Here is a 19,558-nt window from a genome sequence, read left to right as displayed (position 1 = left end):
CTATTTGCTCAAAAATATATTTTCCTGATGGCATCGTATGAGATGCAGATGTGGATACCCAATGGTATCTGGGAGTAACTGTTTCTGCTTAAGGTTTGGTTATTGGTGCAAATTTCTTGATCCAGGTTTATAACCTTGTAACTTCACCCATTCCCATGTCTGCACAGAAATGATTTAAGGGAAGGGCAATGTATGTAGACATATGTGGAAAGCTAGAGATAGATAGATAGACAGATACATACATACATACATACATAGACAGATAGATATTCAAAGCTGACAGTTCTTTACAAAGCATTCTATTCAGGCGTATTTCTCCATATCATTTGACAGTATTTTTTTTGGGGGGGAAACTGTCATGACTTAGCTGAATTTTCTCCTTAGCTATTACAGCCTGAGGTATGATATCATCAGACGCCACAGGGTTGGAACTATCTCACGAGAATTCTAAGTCAACCTGGGTGCATAACTGGCATTGGATCACCATCAGGCAGATGCACAAACACAGGTTTAGGGGCTACTGTCCTGTCAGCAGAGATGTTGTCTTTGATCATAGTTTCTACTTTCAAACTGAGAAAAATATGTAATGCACTGAATAAAATGAAATTATGCTAACACTTTGGATTTTTTTCCCATTAATTTTATGATAGATTATAAGAATTGCAAAATATGCTGCAAAACTCATTAATAATAATTTAAATGGATCATATCATGCATGAAGGTACTAGCTTTGAATTACAGTAAATACATGATACAAGGAAGACCTGACAGAAAATAATTTTCATTGTATAAATCATCACAATATGAGACTCATTTCTGACTAATTCTCCAGTAAACTCCTACTTTATAATCTTTTAATCCTCCCTTAAGATATTTTCTTCTGGAACACACCCCATTTTCCTTTTCACACAAGTAGTTTTATCTATACCCCAAGAAGACATAAAGATGCATCTTGCTACACAAACCATCTGCTGAGTAAATCTTTCCTAAATTTTGTGTTTATGAATAATAGCTGTAATTAGCCCTACATGAGAGAGGGATTGTTGCTTTAATAAAAGGTTCCTTAATTATGGACACATATAAGCCCAAGCATAAGGAAACCAAGGCTTATTATTCAGCATGTAGACATATCCTTGTACTTTTGCCATCAGCTCAACCACAGGAGATAATTTTTTTTAATCTGATGATTGATTTTATCTGATGATGCAGCAATCAACCTAGAACTGTCATGACAGAAAATCACACCTTATGTACAGTTGGATGATAGAAGCCAGAGCTGAGCAATGAATACGCAATAGAAATTATTAGATGGATAATTTGAAGCCTCAGGTAAGAAGATGGAATTGGAGAACAGCATGAAAAAAAAAAGGCAGAGAAAACCTATTCTAACAAGGCTGAGACAACACCCAATAGAAAATCCTAACTGTTCTTCATCTGATATGTCTTGCCTACAAGTATTGTAAGAATTTGAACTGCTTAACTATACTAACAGTGCTAAATCTGTGAGCATCTCTAAAGCTTACTAGAATTGCTTCACTGGCACATCATTCCATGAGTATAAATTACAGTAGTATTTCTAACCTATTTGCATATGATTTACCACAGTATCTGCTGCATCTGTTCATTAGGATGATTCAACAAAATTCATCAACAAAGTAGATATGCTCTCCTACGATAACCGCATGGTGCACTTCAGTTAATAAGTGCCAAAATTCACTACTTGAAAGTACTTACAGCAATTATGAAATTGATTCAATTTCAGACTGACAGCCTCTCTTTCACAATAGATTGCAATGCACAGTAAATTAAACGGGCTTCATGGTTATGTGTTGAGAAAACATTTCAAACTTTCAAAGATATCGAACAACATGGTGATTTACTGTGCCAAACACATTTTCAGAAAGTGTAATTTTTTTAAAATCATGGATATTTTAATATCCATGTATGGATATATTACAGTGAATTTCAAATACTACAGTAGTTCTTATGTACTACCTAACAGTCTAGAAGAGCAGGAGGAAGAAGACAGAGTCAAAGCCACATTGACAAATACTACTGATGTGGTGGTTGCAAATTTTAGGAAATAAAGTCATCTTTTCATTGCAGGTAAAAGAAATTACTTCTGCAAAGTCCTCTACTATAGAGTTAAGGTCTTTTAAGGTAATTTAACCTCAAATAACAAATAATTTTAAAAAATAATATAGACAGTGAAGTATGGAAAGGAGTGTACACCCACTGTTGCACAAGTGAATTAGGACAAAAACAAAAAAATGCTTTTTCATCATCCCTGTAAGGCTGAGTCATCCTACATGTTACTTGTGTTAAAGATAGCTGATAAGTGTTTTTCAGACAGCACTGAAAAACCTACAACTAGCTTCACATATATCATCTTCAAAGATATGGATCTTTAATTTACAAACCTTTCAGTGCCCTTCCAGTTATGAGTGAAATATCTAGCTTACCTGACATGCATCATCTGCGTGTCCCTGCATCAGGGGTTGGACCAAATGACTCCCCAAGGTCCCTTCCAACCTCAGCCACGCATTGTCTGTGATCTAAGCAACTCTGGCAGTCAACAGAAAGTGACAACCCCTCTTGCCTCCCTCCCAGAATATAAATCCCCTTGCCCTAAAATGGATGGAATGAATCACCACCTCGTGGTACCTATGAGTCTCCACTATCTAGATCTGCATTTGTGTAACACCCAGCACAGGTTTTTAACCAACAGAATTACAGGTGTTCTTCCCTTTGAGAAGAGGTTGAAGGGCTTGATTTTCTCAGCCCGTACCGCTCAAGGACATGAAGGCATGCTTCAGCTAGCAGGGCAGGGGTCAACACCCCTATTTCCTCTTCTACCTTCCACATAGTTTGTGCAACTACCAGCTCAGCTGCCTAATCCTAACAAGATTCATTCACAACCCTTGAACCAGTCACCAAAGGTTCCTCTGCTCTCTGGCAGAAGTCAAGAGACTTTCTGGTGGGACTTTTAACTGCATCCCCTCCATACTCATGTTCTTTCTCACCACCTTAACACTGGTCCCATAAATGCCATGCATTCTGAGTAAGGACTCGTGCCAGCTGACATTCAGCTAGGGGACTGTGACTGTCCTCTCAGGGGGAGACTGTGACTGTCCTCTCAGGAGGGTACTGTGACTGTACTCTCAGAGGGGACTGTGACTGTACTCTCAGAGGGGACTGTGACTGTACTCTCAGAGGGCACTGTGACTGTCTTCTCAAGTGGGGACTGTGACAGTCCTCTCAGCGGAAACTGGGACTGTCCTCTTAGGAGGGACTGTTTGTGACGCAGCTGCCTCATACTTCCCAGCAAATGACTGTGTGCAGTGGAGGAGTGACTGATGGAGGCTTCAGAGCTCAGGTAATTCAAGACCCTGTATTATTACTCTAGGCAATAATAATAATTAGAAGCAATAAAAACCTGTGAAATGACTTACCAAGTCATTTCCTTCACTACAGTAAGGAAAATTATAAAGCAATTGTCATTATTAACCTATTATTTATCAAAACCTACCAATTTCCAATGTTTTTTACAAAAGAACTGGTGGTAAATACCCTGTCATGACAGTGATCTGATGTCACTAGGATAGTGGATATAATATCTTTAATAAATTATCTTTAGAAACAAACACAGTAAAAATGTGAATAATGTATACTCACCAGAAGGTTTGCTTTTACAATGAATCCCCTGCAAACAGAAACAAAATATTATAAGAGCTGAGGTAATAATAAAAATAAATATTGCTCAATCATTGTACACAAGTAAACACACCTTAAACAGGCAAACATATTCATAGTCCACAACAGAAATAATTTCCAACATTTAAAAACAAAGAATTTCAAATACAGTGAAAAAGCACATCAGTGCTGCATATGACTGATACATATGGGGACACAAGATCAGCACTATCCTCATTTTCATGTATCCCTACTGAGGTGTGTAATTGTTCTAACAAGTATAACAGTTCCATCAAATAAAGGCATCATTTTATCAGGTATTGCCATTCCTACTGACCAAGAGTTTATGTATTACTTCATTGAACTCTACAATGGATTTGTTCCCACCAGAGCAAAGAAACCTAATGATTTTATAATGGAAGATATCTAGAAAATTATTGAATATTATATGATTTTTAGAAGGAAGCATTATGGCAATTGAAAATGAAGTCTACAAATAAGAATTTTTATTTCTGACATCTGGCTTAGAAGACTGAAAATTAAATTACTCAGCCACAGTACTTATTGTGTTCAAGGGAAAGTGTCTTTGTAAAATGCAATGTGAACCTGGCATTTAGATTTTGACAAGCTTCCAGCTATCTTTCAGACAGACTACGTCCATTTTCCCAGTAAAATAAACATTTAACCACACACTAAAATTTTGTAGAGTACAAAAATAACAAATCTTACATTGACTGCTATGCATGACATTCTAAAGAAAGGCTATTGCTTAGACAGCAAATACTGTTTGCTGCTGTTCTGGCATTCAGGTTTCTGGCATAGCCCTTATACCAGTATTCTTTTGCATACAGAATGTATGTTCCCATTTTCTTTCCTTTAAAAGCAGTGCCCTGTTGACAGATACTTCTATCACACCCACAAAAGTAGCAAGCACTGCTTTGTCTCCTCTGCTCTCAAATGGGATGGCAGCTCTCAGTCCTTCAAAAACATTTTAGGATCGCGTCAACAAGCCAACTATCTGAGTTTTAGAGCCAGCAAAAGTCTTCTGGTGGACATTTAGAAGTTACTTGAATTGAAACACAGAGACTGCAGCCTGGGCAAGCATTAGCACATCATAAAATAACTGTTGCTTGGTGTTCCAGGAAGCTTTCGTCCACAGGGAATTCTGTGCTCCTCAGAAACAAAGCTGTAGGGCAAAAGCATATTATTTCTGCAGGTGAGAAATGGCAGCATGTTTGCTCCCCTGAGGCAGTTGCCCGGTGTACCCAAGGAGTGTGTCCTGTCCTTCATCACAGCTTTTCATTTAAGCTAAATAAGATCTCTTTTAAAGGAGGCCTTTAGAAAACCAGTGACCACTACCTAACCAGTATCAGTTCCCATTCTTCTGTCCTTTTGGCACTTCTGTTTTTTAACAATCACTTTTGGACATAAGTTATCATCTTTTACTATTGGCACCTTGTTACTATGACTCACAAAAATGCAAATGTGTAAAAGGTAGTATTTTAAACCACATTTTATAATAAGACAGGCATGGTAACATACTTTCATAGACTGAACATTACAAAAAATATTTGAGACGTTAAAGATATTGTTTTGGCTGCTCCTACAGCATAATACCTTGACACTCAAATTAAGGTCTGTTGCAACCAGACATGGGGTAATGGTTTTAAATTAAAAGAGAGTAGATTTAGATCAGACATAAGTAAGAAAATGTTTTACAGTGAGGGCAGTGAAACACTGGCACAGGCTGTCCAGAGAGGTGGTGGATGATCCATCCCTGGAAACATTCAAAGCCAGGTTGAATGGGGCTCTGAGGACCCAGATCTGGTTGGAGCTATCCCTGCTCACTGCAGTGGAGATGGACTAGATGACCTTTAAAGTTCCCTTGCAAAACAAACCATTTTATGATTCTATAAAATAAACCAAACTTCTTTACATAACCATTCTAAAACTGGGATAGTTCTATTTCAATGGTTTTATAATTTCCTCAAATCCCCATGAAAAACTGAAAATGGTAACAGATAAAACCTAATTTCTGCTGTATTACAGAAATGGTTGTTATTAATTACTTCTGACACCATCTCCCCAAAATAAGCTTCATTGGTAGTTTGGTGATGATCCCACTGCACATTCGTCAATAGAAAGAAGACTATCATTTTCTGAATTATTCAGTGCAACACTAAGCCAATAAAAGTGGAACATGCCAGCTCATATAAAATTAGTGGACATTTAACTGCTGTTTCAAAGTCCTAATTTTGAATTATTTCTACTGAAATCCTGCAGAAGTATGCTGCAAGAAAACTTGAATTGACTCTCTTTACTCGAGGTTCTCTATGGCCCTAGGAGGTGGAATAGCCAAATATACAAAATGACTGCGAAAAATCAAGTGAGTGACTTAGGGAGCTCACTTTTGTGTTGGGAAAACCTAATTGCTGGATCAACTAATTTCTCAGTCATTACTTACTGGAAGAAATTAATCTCTCGTGAGGCTGATCATTCAGCAAATTACTTCCATATTTTTAACTTCCCATTTTGCAGCCAGACTGTTGAAAATATCTTGGTTAGGTAGCTTGACAGAGTACCCAATTGTCAGTCAAAATTTCTTAGAACAGCATCTTTAACTTCTCTAACCATTCTTTCTGGTTACAACCTTAGTGCAAAAAATGCATTAAAAAAACCCCAAGATCCTATTGAACTAAACAATTAAAAAATCTCACAAAAATCAGAGGTTTCATCCTTTTAATTAGAGGTCATACCCCTGTTATGACACCTGAAAAATGAAAATTGTGTGTAGAATAATTAAATTACATACATTGCAGGGGGAAAACCAAAACACCCACTTCTGTGGGGCTGTGGCATGATAAAGAACTGCTCTTATACTTTCTAGTCTATCCTAATTAATTTTTGGTTTTCAGTATTGCATAGAGGAATCCTATCATCTGAGCTCTTACATTTATTTTCTTGCCTTTTTCACAGGAAAGAAAGAAATGTCCTTCAGTGACTTTTGTTCTGGTAGGGAGATGTTTTGTCATCCTTGGGCACTTGGTTGTGTTCTGGGTGAGGAGTTGTTGGGAAGGCTTACATAAATAATCAAATATTTGCACAAACACTTGCCAGTTACAGCAACATTTGGTCACAGCCCAATTTTTTTTTTTTTTAAGAAGTGTTTCTTTTTATTGTACAATACCAAGTGGGTGGGGGTGGTATTTTCTTTTACAATCATTTTGCAAAACAGTCCAAAGAGACCATTTGTCTGAAAGAATAACTCAAATGAATTAACCAAGTTCCTCTCCCACTTTCTATATCTTTTGTTTTCAGGAATTTTCAGTGATGAGTGCAATAGAAAAACATAACACACTAAAACCAGAATGGAAATTTTCTTCCTCTTTCACAAATGACAAGGGCATCTTTTATGCAAAAATAAGATCCTGAGCATGATGGCACATTTTACTCCTATACAAGGAGAATCTTTGATTCATATCTTCTTTGGCAAAGAGCCTAAGCAAAATATACTTACACAATGCAAAAACAGTTAGGGAATTTCCTATTTCTCTGGGGTTTTCCCCATTTGTGGTGTTACTCAACTGTAGCTAGAGGTTATCTGAACAGACAGCACCACCGTGAAGCATTCTGAATAGAAGATGTGGTGCCAACTTTTTAGCTAGCACAGCAACTTCTCTTCAATCTAAGCTAATTGTAATATCCCATTGTTCTGTCTAACGACTGTAAAGAAAGTGAGATCAGCAGAGGAAGACTTGGATTAGGGGGCACAGAGAGTGTTATCATGAGTTAAAATTGCCAAGAAAAAGAAACAAAGATCAGATCTGCTTCCCATTTCCTTTCGTATCTCCAGGCACTAAATCAAGTGCAGAATTGTGGAAATTCTTCCCTGGATGTTCTGTCACGCAGGAAAGAGTCTGAGGAAATTTTGGTTTCACAGGCTACCTGTTAGTTCTGTCATATCTCGTTCAAAGAAGGGTTGGTGGCAGCTCTTCCACAATTCTGTAAGGAATAGTAAGAAGCCTGAAAATGCCTTAAAATGTATTCTTTAGTTGGGACTAGATTGTCAGACATTTAACATTCATTAAGATAGCTACATTAAAGTCAGTGAATGTAGAACGAAGAGTTTTCCCCCCTTTTGAGAGATCTTCACTGGCAAAGCTATTAGCTACATTTCTAGTTTAGGTTCAGTTGTCAGAGAAGGCAGAGAGAAAGGAACATGACCATATTCTGATGTGTCCCTCTATTCCAACAATTTCTATTCTTTAACCATCGCTAAAAGCAAGCATGGGATTGTATGGATTTTTAGAACACAGGAAAAGGGTGGGTTTGCAATAATTGATGTTGAAATTTTATCCAAAAGGCCAATAAATATGATTAATTTAATCATGTTCTTTCTTGATTTCCAGTTGAGAGACAATGCTCTGCAAAAATCCATCTCATTCTGCAGACAAATAGAAAGGGTGTCCCAGATCACTGGGTCTAGTCCCCTGATAACCACAGGTACCATATAATCTAATCCCTTTCAAAAACTGGTTAAGCATCATTTTAAAATCAGTCAGGCTTTTGTGTGCATTGCTGTGAGAGCCAAGGCTATTCCAGAAGCCCTGTTGTCTGCCAGCACCAAATCTTTTAATTTCTTTCACGAACACAGTAATGGTTAGCTTCTACTGATTTCTGATTGTGTTCACTATTGTTTCACTTAAATAGATGCTTTCCACCCTGGAAATCATGCAGAAAAGAAAGAGGCACCCAAACTTATGGAAAAGCAGTATTTTGGACTACTTTAAACTACAAAAACACCTGGATGCTGCTGGATTGTTTATAGAATGCTAAAAACAAAACATCTGAGACACACCTACACGTTACCCAGCTTCGAGTCTTTTCCCTGTGTGTTCTAAGCTGAATAAAAAACATCCCATCACATTTGTGCAGTGCTGACTCTGAGAGGATAATTGCTACTCAGAAGTGGGATATCAAGCTCAGGTTCAGTACAGTGCTAATGAGGTCATGCACTTTTTGGATGAGAGTTGGCTTGAGTCCAGCAGAGCAAAGTAACTTCTGGCTGTGTTAACACTCTGTTGATGTGCTCTGAGCTCATCAACAACATGAAACAACCATGAACAAACAGGGAACACATGATTGTGTTTACTGAAGATTATTGGACACTCTCCAGTAAGACTTCATAGGGATCTCAAGCAGAGCCTATCACCGTCTTTGCACCATCTCCCATTTCACATGTAAATGCAAAGGTACAGACCCTGTCTTCCACAACCTGCTCCTTGTCACAAGGCCAACTCTTCCATCACAGCTTAGCAGTACTTCAGGAGCCCATGACCCTCAGCCCCGTTAGATTTTTGTCCTTCTGTTTACCTGCTACTAGTCAGGTATAACAGAGATTTCTGTTTTCCAGTCAGAATGCATTTCCTCCTGCTCTGTACTGATGTAGAGGAATCCTGCTCCCGTATTTTAACTACACCATTCCATATGTTATCAGGACTGCACGTGGCATATAACATCTTCTGGCACTTGCAGTGGCTGCATGGCTGGATCCCTTTCCCTGAGCAGAACAATTGGAAGAGTTAGAAGCACAGTAATTTCACTCTTGGCGGTGACATACATTTACCCTATAAGTGAATAGCCAGACAAAACAATATTGCTTTGAGGTCTCTCAACTGGGAAGAATATTCCCCGCTCCTAATTTTTTTAAAGTAATTTTATTTAAAAGTAACGTTGAGATACAAAAAGGACCTACATATAAACCACTTGCTTTTAAGTTTATTGGACCAAAGGGAGCTATGACTGCCTGAAACAAAAGCTGCCTGTTCTATTGTATGCTTCAGCTCCAGGACTAGAAGCAGAATTTGCTTGAAGCAACAGTATGCATTAACTTCTTTCTTTTAGAAATAAAAAGAACCAAACAAAAAAAAACCCAACCAAAATTTGTCAATCATTTTGATGTCATGTTTCCTAAAATATTAATATAAGTTGTTAAGAAAACAGAATATCATACAATAGACACAGTAAAATTAAAATGTACTTTGACTGCCATACTCTCAGTTGGTATAAATCAGCACCCTCCCATACACAATGTGTGAAAAATTTCAGACCACTCAACTACACAAAAGGAGAACTAATATACTAAGTCAGCACTTCTGGCATAACAATGAGACAGGGATACTCTGACACAACATTAATTATTTCAATGACTTACTGGAGGTCTCATACAGGGAATGATAAAATGGAATCAAAGAAATTTAGGGTGAAAGGGGTCTCTGAAGGTCACCAAGTCCAGCCTCCTGCTAGAAGCAGTACCATCACCAACACCAGATCATGTCAGCCATTATTTTGGCCATTTCCTGAAAAACTGGAAGACACAGATTCCACAAGCCCTCCAGACAACCACGGATATCCTGTGCTTTGAGGTTAGGATGTTATAATGATCTTTGTAGCACAGAACAGGCTACAAGAAAAAAGATTCCTCAGCAACACTGACAGGACTGAGATTTGCAGTCTCAGTGGTGACTGAAACCAGTGGGCAGTGAGATTGCCATAGAACAGGAAACAAGGAAAAAAAGAAATAAAAAAGCAAGAATTTAAGTGAAGATTATGAGAAGAGACCCTCCAGGACAGAATTGCTCCTCCTACTGCTGGAGACAGTATTTAATTCATTTGGAAATATGTATTTTTATTTTTGCCTGGAGATATTTTTCTATTCCAGTTACTGTCTTCTCATTTATCCTAACACCATTGCTCAGAAAAAAGAGGAGATGTACGGCAGGCCTGGTTTTCCAGTATTCTGGCATACACAGCAAAGCCCTCACTGTTTTGCTTTAGGCAACTATTCTTTATATATGTCTAGAGTCAGTCCCAGGAGTAGTGCTCAGTGTTCAGCTTTACACTGTCAAATTTATAAATGAAAAATGCCACACTGCTCACATTCAGAAATTGTGGGTGAGACACATTCCGCTGATTTGAATGAACTTCGAAGCTGATGCAAGTGGGGATACATTTTTTTGCCTGTTGTGGTGGGTTGCCCCTGGCTGGATGCCAGGTGCCCACCATAGACACTCTGTCACTCCCCTCCACCACTGGACAGGGAATAAAAAATTTAACAAAAGACTTCTGGTTTGAGATAAGGACAGGGAGAGATCACCCAGCAGTTACCATCACAGGCAAAACAGACTCAGCTTGGGGAAATTAGTTTAATTTATTGACAATTAAAATCAGAGTCAGTTAATGAGAAAATAAAAAACAAACCATAAAGCACCTTCCTCCCATCCCTCTCTTCTTTATGGGCCCAACTTCACTCCTGATTTGCCCACCCCCTCCCCTTCAGCAGGGCAGGGGAACAAGGAATGGGGGCTGCAGTCAGTTCATCACACATCACATCATCGTCTCTGCATTCCTCCTCAGGGAGAGGACTACTTATACTCTTTCTCCTTCCCCTGCTCCAGCAAGGGGTCCCTCCCACAGGAGACAGACCTCCACGAACTTCTCCAAGATGATTCCTTCCCATGGGCTGCTGTTCTTCATGAACTTTTCCAGAGTGGATCCCTTCCTCAAGGTGCAGTCCTTCAGGAACAGACTGCTCCAGTGTGTGTCCCCCACAGAGCCACAAATCCTGCCAGCAAACCTGCTCTGGTGTGGCAGCTCTCTGCACAGGCCACAGGTCCTGCCAGGAGCCTGCTCCACCACAGGCTTCCCACAGGGTCCCAACCTCCTTCAGGCACCCACCTGCTCCATCAGGTGATAACAGAAAGCTGAAATCCCAGAGGTGCTACCATCATCACTGATGGTCTTGACCTTGGCCAGCAGCGGGTCTGTCTTGGAGCTGGCTGGCAGCTTCTCACAGAAGCCACCCTACCCCAGCTACCAAAACTTCACAAACCAAACACACCTATGCAAACAGTTTTGCCCATGAGGTCACATCATTCCCAAGTAAGGCAATTTCTCTGTGAGTTTTGCATTATTAGTGGGTAGTGACATAAAGCCAAAGTTGTCAGCCATTTTCAAAAGGATTAAGTCAGCCAAATTTTAAAGGAGGACTTAAGTACCTGAAATATAATTTAAGCAAACTGGTAATCTCAGCTCCCATCAAAATGATGTTTCTCCCTCTTCTCCTTAAACAGAAGAAAATTTCAAGTCTAAATAATCCCGGAACTACCCCTGATTATAGCCCTTCCAAATGAGAAGTATTTTTTAACGTTGACTTTGGTTTCATTCTAGCCTTAGCTTGTTATGTTGTTGTGTAAGGGTGTAAGGCCATACAAATGATCGCACAGGACATCGTACAAGCCATGGTAGTACACTCTCAGATGACAGTCCTGGGAGGCTTCTGCATTCCTGCCTGGTGCCACAGCATCAGTACAGGAACTTCTTCTATTAAAGACAATGCTAAACATGCCTGACTTGCTCTAATAGTGAGTTACAGAAACACTCTAGCCACAGAAAAATGAGGGAAATCTTAAGAGTGTGAAGGTTTTTGCAGCTGTACTCTTGAAAATTTTTGAGAGACGACTATTTCCTGGCTATTCATATTTGTGTTATTAGGGGGTCTGAAAGTCCGAATCCTACATCAGAAACCCTATACCAGAATTCCTACATACATGTCTTTGCTGTCTTATCAGGAGCAACAAATGCCAAAAACACCTTTCCCTGAAAGAACGAGTAATGTGAGTACATGAGAAAATAAAAAATTCAAGATTTGCTGTGTAGAGAAGCCCTACTGAAAAAATCTAGTGTGTATTGTAGATGGAACATTTGCAGTGTGAGATAAGTGATAGAGAGAAGCTAATTATGTATAAATTTGGGAAATTTAAAGAGAAATAAATCATATAAAATACCAAAAAAAAATCATTTGAAAAGTCATTACATACATCTATTCCTCAAATTTTTTACTGTTAATCATAATTTTGTTGGGGGTACGGGAAAGGGGGAACAAATTGTGGAATAATCAGATCATTTATATAATGTAACCTTATACTGTAGTTGCTAAACTTAGCACAGGGCAATTAAAGGAGGCAGAGGTCCAAGAGAAGGGCTTCCAAAGAAGCAGGATCCTACCAACTTCACAATGGCAGCATTGTATCATCTGACCCTACTGATCACACTGTAGTCCCTGGAAGCAGCAGTAATTCCTGGGCATGGCCTCAGCTGAATAAACCCATCAGTGTTTAGTACTTTCATATGCTGCTTCACACTGTGCCTCATTTCTAATGATAGCACTTACTGAAAAACACCTATGCCATACACTTGCTTAAAAATTGTATGTGATTTTTGACCTCTAAGTTGCAGAGAAAATAAGCTACAAAGGCTGACTGAATAGGCACACGATCTGACCATGCTCTAAAAATTATTCTATTGTATCATATATAAACAAAATACATCAAAAATAAGGGGGAAAAAACTCCAAAGAACACATATTACTGATCAAAACTAAGCATGAATCATCACACTACAGTGATAACTGCAATTATGAAAAAATTATATCAAAATTCAAAAAGCAATGGAAAAAACTCATTGCAGTTGCAGAAAAAAAAGAACAGCAGGTCAGGGAGATGAGGAAGTTGGAAAAAGATGAAGGAAGTTTGCATATGTAGGGATGGAAGGGAAAAACAAAACTGGAGGCAGTGAAAATCTTAACTGCAATAAATTCTATTTCCTCAAAGTTTTTCCAAGGAAAGACAATGAATGCACCTCTAGTACTGTACAGCATTGTTTATGTGATTCATACTCTCTGAAAATGCAGACAAGTAGAGGCAATAGCAAGACAATCAGTTTTCCAGAAATTATTGAAATTTACCACACTTACTCAAAGCTACTACGTTGAAACATTTCCTTGCAAGAGAAAGACCCACAAGTAATTTGCAAATTAAAACTAAAACTCTCTTCATTTTTGCATAGACACTTCCTGAATGAGATTGAATGTCCCATATGCTTTTCATGGTGAGTCCTATATTTTGCAGGCTGGAAGGACGGGATGTGCCATAGAGCAAAACAGGTCTTTGGCTCTGCTGACTGTTTCAAAGGAATAAGTCAAATATGATTTGAAAGACCATCTGTAGAGCCCACAAAAGAGAAGAGGATGAATGAATGAAATCAGAGACACTTGTCTTAGAAGAAAACTCAAGATATCATCTACCCTGCATTTCTGCCTTAGGAAGAATGACCTTTATGTGAGACATATGTGAGCTACATTAAACATAGCTATAGTTTCTTAGTGTGTGTGGAGATCTCTATAAGCTCCACAGGCAATCTATCCCAGTGCTCAGCATCATTAGTTACTATGACTTTCCAGTTTATTCATGACCTCAGAAAATTCTGGCCCAGTGAATTCCTATGGTTGTGAATGCAGGGGTAGTGCTATGATGTGTCTGTATTACATCTGAGTATACATGAATTTACTGGTTCTGTGATCATTCCTAGCCAAGCAGACCAGAGTTGGTCTGGAACTTCCTCAGCAGCACACTGCAGTTTGGGGCATACTTTCTGGTTCGTATTTTTAAGATGGCAAATAACTTCCTGGTTTTCAAAAAATAGCCTATAAATGTTAACAAAATCAGAAAAAAAAAAAGTTTTACAAGGAAATATATTTTTCTGACATTATGAAAACTACTATGTCTGTAACAGTCTGCAAAAACTAAATCTGTAACAGGTTGGTATATAAAACCTAGGGATCTTGTGGGGATAATGGTAACAAAACTCATAGAACTTCAAATGTGGGATCCTAGTTTGAACAACCACTGAGCCACAACACAGCACACAGAAATTTATGGCTTCCAAAAACCAATGTATTTTCAGGCAGAGATAGGAGGAAAATCATTTCTTAGGTCTAAATCTATCTATCTATCTATCTACCTATCTATCTATCCATCCATCCATCCATAACCAAAGCCTAGCATTTCAATGCTGAGCCAAAAAGCCAGGAGAGTATCCAAACCTATCCTTAGAAAGAAGTCTTTTAAGCCTCTTTTTGGTCCTTCTCATTTTTGATCATCCCTGGTTCTCTTGCATACGCAGGCACTCTGGCAGGAGAGGAAGAATGGAATAGTATAAACAGACATGACAATGTAACAGGTGCAGCACTGCCTGCTCCACAAAAGTACAAATTAAACTATTTCTAGACCTTACTGCAAGAATTCCAGCTAGGTCACACCACATGGTCTCTTAAAGTTATTACCACTCCTAAAAAACCTGTCCCACCCAGATTTGATCAAATCACGAGTAGTTTTCCAACTGCAAAGCAGTCAGACAGCTGTGGAAAGCACCTACTTCCAAGTCTCAATACCCACTACTTAGTTTTGGGTCCAAATGGAGCCAAAGGATAGATCAGATTCCTAAGAATAGGGCTGAGAGAGATTTGTAGCTAAAATTCACTGCTAATAATAAAGGCCAGCTGCTCCCATCTTCTGCTGACCTTGCTTATATATCCCTTTTTGGGTTTTTTAAATATGTGTCTCCTGCTATGGGTACTGATTGCACAGAACTGATGCTGATGTCTCATGGTGAAGCTTCTAGCACTGCCTTGTTTTAGTTCCAAGACACTTTGTCAGGTCCAGTTCCAACACCTGTTAAGTCTGCACCCCCAGCTTTCACGACTGCTTGTATTCTGCTCTTGCTATTCCAGTGGCTAGTCTCTTTCCAGACCTTACAACCTTTTTCCAGAGTTCCTGAGGAAGAGAGAAGGGAAAAAGCACAAAATCTACCATTGAATTTTTTGCTAGATCTGAATTGCAGAGCTTTCTCCATCTCCACCTCTCTTACAGGAGCTGGTGGTACATGCTGTAACATTGAGGAACGCTGCAGTAAGTCCCTGTTTGTACCTGTCACAGGCTGTTTCCTTTTCAGGGGGTGAGGAAATGTGACAGCACCCAACCAGTGACATAGGACACCACAGAAAGCTGTCTTATGTCATTGCCAAGCTATTTTTGACTGAAAGAGCAAATGTGAAACACAGTCCAAGAGATAAGCCACCCAAATTTGCTAAACTGCTGCTCTCCTAAGTACCAGCAGAGAAGGCAAGCAAGGAGATCTAAGCAAATGGGTTAGTATCACTCTAATACAATGACTCAAAATGACTGAGCCCCTTAAGTATGACTGTTTTGATGAATGAGTACGTAACTCTTAATTATAATTTTCAAAGCAGTTAATGAAAACATAATTAAGACACACCACACAGGAAGGTCAGCGCTCTTTTATATTTGTGAAAACCAAAGAAATGAAATGACTTGAAGAGGGCCACACAAGTGAGTCAATGACAGGAAGGGAGGTAGACCCCAGGCTTTCTGTCTAGGGCATGCTCTGGTGGATTGTACTGCACCTCAGCAAATATTAGCAGAGGATATGTTTTATATTTTTATGCATCTCCTTCAGTCATCAGGTATATCAGTACATACAAAAAAAAGTGTGTTGAGTCATATTCCTGCCATGGGATTTCATGGTGTATCTCTCTCACTCACCCGGAGGAAGTCAGGTCTCTGATCAGTCTCTTTAGACATTTTCCATGTCTAAAATCATGTTTTCAATCAGACTTTAGAGGACAACTGAATTATGTCGCTTACATTATCATGTCTTTTCTAGAGGCCTGGGATCACTTTTAAAATATAAATTGCTTAATAATGAAAAAAGAATACCAATTTATGTCAGCTGACTTTGTGGCCTAAGGGCCATACTATATCACTGGTTTTGCAGTATGTAATATTCAGCAAGAATGGACTGATCCATGGTATAAATATCCAGTAAAGAAACACCACACATTTTGATTATGAATAGCAGGAACAAGCAGTAGTTTTATCAAGAATTTGCTGCCAATAACCTTTATAACTAAAGGGAAATCCCAGATTCAGTTTAGGGTTTCCTTCTTTAGCAATAGACTTTGGAAGCATTACTGCATTAAATAGCAGACAACACAAATACTATTTCATAGTTTTCTGGGGAGTGTTTTTTAAATCTAGTGCTCTTGATCTTTACCAGCTGTTGAATCAAATTTGGCATAAGCCTATTTCTTTGTGTACAGCTTGCAAACAATGTGGATTGTAAAATGAGTAGGGCACAAACCCAATTTCAATTGCAGGCTGGGATTCCCCTATGCTTTTACAGGGAAACTTGGTTGATAACTGTGTTTGCTATTGGGTGGGGCATGGACAACATGCCTGCAGCATTTAAACTTTGAATACTAGAGTATCACGTGAGCTCTAAAGCCAAGCTCTTAAAATAAAGGAGAAAAAATCGTAACATTTAATAAGACCTTAGTCGTTCATTTGCCATCATTCTACCCACAACTCCATATTTTTCATGCTCTTTAAAATTCCACGTAATACTGGCATAAACATCCAATGTTCTTTTATTTTTTCCTTTCCTGTACTGAACAGATGCACAGCTTGTGTTACAGTAATGAAACCTGAATAGCACCTTATACAAGGCAATGCAAGAATATCTTTCTGAATACCCATGGTAAACCAAGAATGATTCATAAAGCTGTGATAAGATTCAAAATCTAAACAGTTCAATGCAGGTGTTTTGCAAGTCATATGCCTCAAAACAGTTATATCACTATTTCCCTCTTAAGTACAGCCAGTGCTTTACTCCGATAAGGAGTACCCACGGAGGTCAAAACTGCTCACAAATATCCAGTGGACACAGACACACTAAAATCTAGTCTACTGGTCAAACTCAACAGTTTCAGTTATTAAACCTGCTAAAAACCTTCTGACAATACCCATAGTTTGAAAAATGCAGAAAAATGCTAATTAATTGCTTTTCATCCCCCTATTGCTTTATGAAAAACCACACAGCCTCAAGTTTGAATGCAAAAGAGAAATTTACTGTACCAACTTTAGGAAAAATTCACAAGAAAAAACCCTAATTTTCTATAATATTCACTTGTAAAAACAGCAGCTGCAGAAATCTCTGATAATTTTAAAATTACAGTGTCTCATTATCACATTAAGGAAATTGCTAGAAACAAGTCATTGGTTCTCTACTTTGTGATTTGATGTGCCGTAGCAGAAGGCAGCACACACATATTTCACACAGACAAACTGCAACCCCTGACTAATACCCCTATGAAGAACACTGAGTTACACATCATGGGCAAGATTGACTGCTCCCTTTTAGAATAATTCCTGAATTGGACTGAGCCCACAAATCATGGTCAGTTATGCAGAGAATTTGAAGTTACTTTCAAAGGAAAAGGAAAAGTAGTTTCCTCTAACAAGCCAGTCATGAGACCCTAAAGTTCATGTAGTTAAAATGCTTTGCACTAGATTGAAAATGCTATGCTGGCAGTAATTTATCCTGTTGGGATCATTATTTTTCCCTCTGAGAAAACATTTTTGTCATTAATGTACTCAAGATTCTACTGAATACAACTAGCAGAAACATCACATACAGCACATGAACTGAGTCCTGTCCCTAATATCACAAATGATTGATTGATTGATTGATTCCATTATACTGGAAACAATGTATTTCCCCTGCAAATAAGACCTTTCTCAGTTAATCAATCTTCATTATTGGAAAAAGTGTAAGACAGACTCTTGATGGCAAAGAAAGGGATCCAGTCTGCCAAACCTCAGGGCTGTGTCTATATCATAGGCAATTAGTGAATCAGTCTTGGTAACATACATACCTAAGGTCTGACAGAGAAAGATACCTGTTAAGGTCCCCAGAGGTAAATCCTGTCCCCTAGACTGAAACTCATCAAAAAATGTTGGTATTGATTTTTACATGCTGAGTCCAATAGTCCTACACTCTTTAGAGGGATAAATTAGAATGGTAAATCATTTTGTATTTTAAACTCTCATTGCAGCGGACCAATGAGCATAAATTATTTAAAATAGATGTGTATTTGCATTCATAAACATAAGTACATAAAAATTCTTTAAAAGTGTTCAGGTACATCTAGATATTAATCTCTTATGGCTATATGATTCTAAGAACATCTAAATAGATATAGACTACAGAATTTGAATACAGGAACATGAACTATAATACATGAATATTTAAATATAGAGAGGGCTTTTTTTGCTCAGTCTCGTATTTTATAAGCATCTTTATTCCTACTGTTTTTCTAGGCCATACATATAAAATATATAAAAAATTGCTATTATGAATTAGCTTAATATCTGAGTAGCACCACATTTAAATAATCTTTAGAATGTCTCACTGCCTGTCCTAAATACTGACATCTTCAAGCAGTGTATACAGACAGCCAGATTCTTTCATACTATCAATTCCACTTCTCTGTAGCTAGTACACAGTTATCATCCCCCACTAAGACCAAAAGTCAGATTGCCTATATAATCCTTTTTTAAAAATTTCTCTTTCAATGTACTCTATGCTTACAATTTCAGAATGCCAAGAGGAGCAGAGTATCTCCACACTGCCCCTTTGCGGGGATAGTTGGAATCATACAAAATCCAAAGCTATTAAAGAGATGGTATGGTTCACACTCCTTTCATGCACATACAGAAGTCATTAAATTTGATACTGAAGTTACATTGAACCCACAAAATGAAAAACATGTTTTACTCTTTCTCATGCTTAATTCATTTATTCACAGGAAAGTCAGTGTTTCAAATATTCCTAACATAATTAGGAATTTCTGAAACCTCCCATTCCTCCCTCTCGCATCTCTTTGGCACCACTGCTGTTGTAAAAACTGACTCTGAAAAAGCAGTGGATATGAACAAAATATTTTTTTCAAATACAAAAGACAGATTTTAAACAAACAGCAGCAGTGGGAAACAGTGGAAAGATGCATTTTTTTTACACCCTTTCAGAGCCATCTTTGCCAGTTTGGATACTTAATTCAGAATGACAGGAATATAAAGTGAATGTTCAGGACAGCTGAAATATTTTT

At 38.3% G+C, this 19,558-nt stretch overlaps 1 protein-coding gene across 1 annotated transcript in view; it reads right to left on the bottom strand.

The window, feature by feature from the left end:
* IL17REL (interleukin 17 receptor E like) overlaps nucleotides 1-19,558 on the bottom strand; it is a gene marked incomplete at both ends in the record, with an annotated part of 41,609 nt that overhangs the window by 21,865 nt on the left and 186 nt on the right. Inside the window, one exon of the mRNA XM_082279587.1 lies at nucleotides 3,676-3,703. Coding sequence (XP_082135713.1) covers nucleotides 3,676-3,703 — 28 coding nt within the window. The remainder of the gene's footprint in view (nucleotides 1-3,675; nucleotides 3,704-19,558) is intronic.

Source organism: Coloeus monedula, assembly GCF_965178545.1.
Source record: "Coloeus monedula genome assembly, chromosome: 4".
Classification (NCBI taxonomy): Eukaryota; Metazoa; Chordata; class Aves; order Passeriformes; family Corvidae; genus Coloeus; species Coloeus monedula.
The sequence above is the reverse complement of the archived record's forward strand: the minus strand, read 5'-3'. Positions and strand labels throughout refer to the sequence as shown.